We start from the raw sequence: 3,758 nt of genomic DNA, 5'->3' as shown, positions 1-3,758 counted from the left end.
CAATACTATACTGTACTATACTATACTATACTATACTACCATACCATACCATACCATACAAAACAATACTATACTGTACTATACTATACTATACTATACTACCATACCATACCATACCATACAAAACAATACTATACTGTACTATACTATACTATACTATACTACCATACCATACCATACCATACAAAACAATACTATACTGTACTATACTATACTATACTATACTACCATACCATACCATACCATACAAAACTGTACAATACTATTCTGTATGATACAAAACAATACCCTACCATACCATACCATACCATACCATACCATACCATACCATACCATACCATACCATACCATACCATACCATGCCATGCCATACAAAAACATACCATAACATACCATACCGTACAATACTATACTATACCATGCACTCTACAATTCCATACAAAACTGTAAAATTCTATTCTGTATGATACAAAACAATACCATACCACACACCCTACAATGCCATACCATACAAAACAATACTATACTATACTACCATACCATACCATGCCATACCATACCATACAAAACAATACTATACTATACTACCATACCAAACCAAACCAAACCGCACCACACCACACCATACCAAACCAAACCAAACCAAACCAAACCATACCATACCATACCAAACCAAACCANACCAAACCAAACCATACCATACCATACCAAACCATACCATACCATACCATACCAAACCATACCATACCATACCATACCATACCATAGGAAGGCAAGAATTTGTAAAACAAGAGTCCAAAAACCAAAGACCAAAAACATACATGCTGAACTCATTGATAACTTTAAATTGTCCGTATGTGTTAGTGAGAGGGTGAATGGTTCTTTGTCTCACTTGTCTCTGTGTCCCTGTGATGGACTAGAGACCTGTGCCCCCCCACCACCCCAACAAAATGACTGCTGGTGATAGACACCAGATCCCAGGAAAGAAAAAGTGGGCAGAGAAAATGGATGAAAAACAACAATGAACATGGGATAGTATCACATGATGTAATACAATATACCATACCATAACACAAACACAACATGATACAGTATGATTTATCACAGTAATATGACAAGATTAATACATGACATGATATATGATACGACACAATACACCAAGTTCTAGGTAGGTACCGGGTGAGTTATGTCCTGGTAACTACTTATCTGTATCATGGAATGTTTTTTGAAAAAAGAAACATGATTTAAAAAAAGGATATTAGTTCTGAATGACTGAACCAATGTGGTTGAAATCTGAATGTGTGTTTGTTGGACAGGATTACTTTCTGTGGGATCTGCTGTCAGAGGTACATGAACTCCAACCTCAACGAGGAATCTGTCAAGACAATCAAATACGCCATGAAGGTCTTTGCAAACGGATCGGAGACGATGATATTTGTCTTCCTCGGCATCTCCGCCATCGATACGACAATCTGGGTTTGGAACACGGGCTTCATCCTCCTCACGCTCCTCTTCATCTTAATCTACAGGTTCATGGGTGAGATGTTCATCCTCGRCCGTCACGTCTGAGCGGAGTCACATCCAGATGTTTAAACTCACAGTGCACTGCCTCTGGGTGTGTTTCAGGTGTGTTTTTCCTCACCTGGTTCATGAACAGGACCAGACTGGTCCCCATTTCGCTGATTGATCAGGTRATCATGAGCTACGGTGGCCTGCGAGGGGCTGTGGCTTATGGGCTGGCAGTGCTGCTGGATGAGGCGAAGATAAAGGAGAAGAACCTGATGCTGTCCACAACGCTCATCGTTGTCTATTTCACYGTAATTCTTCAGGTGAGCACTCCGCGGTTGTTATACGACAGTTTTAGAAAACTTTTTGAAATGTATTTCCAAGAGTTATAGGAAACTTAATTTAGAATTCTTTTGATCAGAAACAGGAGTGGGTATAAAAATAACATTTTAGAGTGGAAAAATTTCAAAATAAAGTTCCTCAACAGAAGCTTCAGAAGACTTTGAATCTCAATCATCAAAATATTTCAAGACCTCCGTACTCAAGAGAAACCGTCCAATCTGTTATCAGCACACAGCTTAAAAACCTGCCTCTCTGATGGTATGGGGGTACATTAGTGYCTCTGCCATGGYCAGTATCATCCTAGAAAAGCATCTACAGGTTTAAGAACTTCTGTTTCCACCCAGGACCTCCAGAACTTCTCAGATCTTTAATACTTTAAGCCATTGTGTTGCTGAGATCAGATTTTGAAAATACTCCATAAAAACCAAATCTGTGAACATGTCCTGACCTGCAGGGCATAACCATGAAACCTCTGGTGAAGTGGCTGAAGGTGAAGACGGCGGCACAATCTGAGCTCACACTGATTGCAAAGCTGCAGAACCGGGTAAACTTCTGAACTAGATCATTTAGATCCACAAACTCCTCCACATGTCCTAATCTCTTTTTTATATTTTCAGGCATTTGAACACACTCTGGTTGCCATTGAGGACATTTCAGGACAAATTGGACACAACTATATGAGGGACAAGTAAGTCCAGAAACCAAAACTGATTTAAAAACCCTGAACAGGTGAGAGGAGTCAGTGATTTCTGCTCACACAGGTGGTTTAAGTTCGAGGAGAAGTACATGACGTGGTTCCTGGTGAAAGCCTCGGTGAGGAAGAATCAGGACCGCCTCAACAACGTCTTCCACCAGCTGAACCTGAAGGACGCCATGTCCTACGTAGATAAGGTAACCGGGTTCTGTGGGTCTGAGGTCAGTGTGGGGTCGTAGATAAACAGGAAGTCTTCGTCTTGTTCAGGGCGAGCGCAGAGGTTCGCTGGAGTTCATCCGCAACGAGGGCGCCTTCATCGACTTCAAGAAGAAGTTTGATGAGGAGATGTCCGAGGTCATGCCTGACATCATGGCCAACATGTCCGACGACAGAGCTCCACCCAGAAGGTGAGGAGGTTTTCCACACAGGAGAGTAGGTGGACTCACAAAATGATCCAGTCTTATTTAGTCAACTCCATTCAAGAAGATAGCCACAATTAGCTGATCTAAGTTAGCAAACAGCTGATCTAAGTTAGCAATCAGCTGATCTAAGTTAGCAATCAGCTGATCTAACTTAGCAATCAGCTGATCTGAGTTAGCAATCAGCTGATCTAACTTAGCAATCAGCTAATCTAACTTAGCAAACAGCTGATCTAATTTAGCAATCAGCTGATCTAACTTAGCAATCAGCTGATCTAACTTAGCAATCAGCTGATTTAACTTAGCAATCAGCTGATCTAAGTTAGAAAACAGCTGATCTAATTTAGCAATCAGCTGATCTAAGTTAGCAATCAGCTGACCTAAGTTAGCAAACAGCTGATCTATGTTAGCAATCAGCTGATCTAAGTTAGCAAACAGCTGATTTAACTTAGCAATCAGCTGATCTAAGTTAGCAAACAGCTGATCTAACTTAGCAATCAGCTGATCTAAGTTAGTAATCAGCTGACCTAAGTTAGCAATCAGCTGATCTAAGTTAGCAAACAGCTGATCTAAGTTAAACAGCTGATCTAAGTTAAACAGCTGATCTAATTTAAACAGCTGATCTAATTTAAACAGCTGATCTAATTTAAACAGCTAATGTAACTCAGCCTTTAAGCTTCCATCTGAAGCTGAAGAAGTGTCTCTGTGTAAACACCTCCCCCTGGTGGCAGCAGCATGTTCCAGTATTTCATCTTCCTGAAACTGACTCCTCCTCAGTGAAGCTGAAGTTGTTGATG

At 40.6% G+C, this 3,758-nt stretch overlaps 1 protein-coding gene across 1 annotated transcript in view; it reads left to right on the top strand.

Annotated features, from left to right (window-relative positions):
• The window catches only part of slc9a3.1 (solute carrier family 9 member A3, tandem duplicate 1), a gene marked incomplete in the record, with an annotated part of 32,527 nt that overhangs the window by 25,313 nt on the left and 3,456 nt on the right, over positions 1-3,758 (top strand). The window contains 6 exon segments of the mRNA XM_014025671.1: positions 1,317-1,537; positions 1,627-1,829; positions 2,303-2,392; positions 2,466-2,536; positions 2,610-2,739; positions 2,810-2,949. Coding sequence (XP_013881125.1) covers positions 1,317-1,537; positions 1,627-1,829; positions 2,303-2,392; positions 2,466-2,536; positions 2,610-2,739; positions 2,810-2,949 — 855 coding nt within the window.

This window comes from Austrofundulus limnaeus, unplaced genomic scaffold (assembly GCF_001266775.1).
Source record: "Austrofundulus limnaeus strain Quisiro unplaced genomic scaffold, Austrofundulus_limnaeus-1.0 Scaffold490, whole genome shotgun sequence".
Lineage (NCBI taxonomy): Eukaryota > Metazoa > Chordata > Actinopteri > Cyprinodontiformes > Rivulidae > Austrofundulus > Austrofundulus limnaeus.
The sequence above is the reverse complement of the archived record's forward strand: the minus strand, read 5'-3'. Positions and strand labels throughout refer to the sequence as shown.